Raw genomic sequence first — 800 nt, 5'->3', positions numbered from 1 at the left:
TTCGATCCCTGGCCAGGGAGCTGACCCCCATGTGGCACAGCAGACCTCTCCTGTCTCTCCCGCCGCTCCCCTCGTCAGCGTATTTCAGTAGATCCACCTGTTCTGCTTCTCACTCTAAGTCCAGTGAATTCTTTCACCTTCTACACTTTTGACCTACATCCCAGTTCCATGCAAAACCAAATTTTTAAAAATCTTACATAAAAACAAAGTAAATAAATTATTTAGCTTGTAGTATTCTTTTAATATTGATTTATATATGAGAAAGTACTTACGTTGAGAAAAACCTAAAGGTGTTTTTATGTAAAAACAAGTAGTGGTGAAGTATGTGTATTCATGCATAATCCCAAATACACTAATTTCATTATAAAGTTGTCCTACATACACTGATGATAACTACATACACTTGCAGGGGACTATTCATTAGGAAGGAAAAAGATGCTGTTATTTCTGAATTGTTATAGTCAACTTCTAGTGTGAAATTTTTAAAAAATTGTTAAGGAGATAGTAGGTAAGATTAGAATATTAGTCATATTCACCACTTTTTAAAAGGTAATTCATATTTTGGTGTGTGTGATGTATAGGAGCATGATGATACACAATCTTATATATTTTAATATAATTTTCAGGAAGAACATGTAGAAAGCACAAATACCTTTATTTATACAAGCTGATGGAGCTTTTTGTTTAGATGTTTTAAGTTCTCGTTTGTTCTGTGGCTGAGCTGGATGTTGGAGTCGCAAATCTGAATAAACCACTTCGCTCATTCCTGAAATGGAGAGAGATGATATAATGAACAGAAA

The 800-nt window shown here is 34.5% G+C and overlaps 1 protein-coding gene across 1 annotated transcript in view; it reads right to left on the bottom strand.

Annotated features, from left to right (window-relative positions):
• LOC101627204 overlaps window positions 1–800 on the bottom strand; it is a 171,028-nt gene that overhangs the window by 123,770 nt on the left and 46,458 nt on the right. The window contains exon 5 of the mRNA XM_012732343.1: window positions 653–766. Within this exon, the coding sequence (XP_012587797.1) occupies window positions 653–766 (114 nt within the window). The remainder of the gene's footprint in view (window positions 1–652; window positions 767–800) is intronic.

The sequence above is a fragment of the Condylura cristata genome, unplaced genomic scaffold (assembly GCF_000260355.1).
Source record: "Condylura cristata isolate star-nosed mole 26May11 unplaced genomic scaffold, ConCri1.0 scaffold00034, whole genome shotgun sequence".
NCBI lineage: Eukaryota > Metazoa > Chordata > Mammalia > Eulipotyphla > Talpidae > Condylura > Condylura cristata.
The sequence above is the reverse complement of the archived record's forward strand: the minus strand, read 5'-3'. Positions and strand labels throughout refer to the sequence as shown.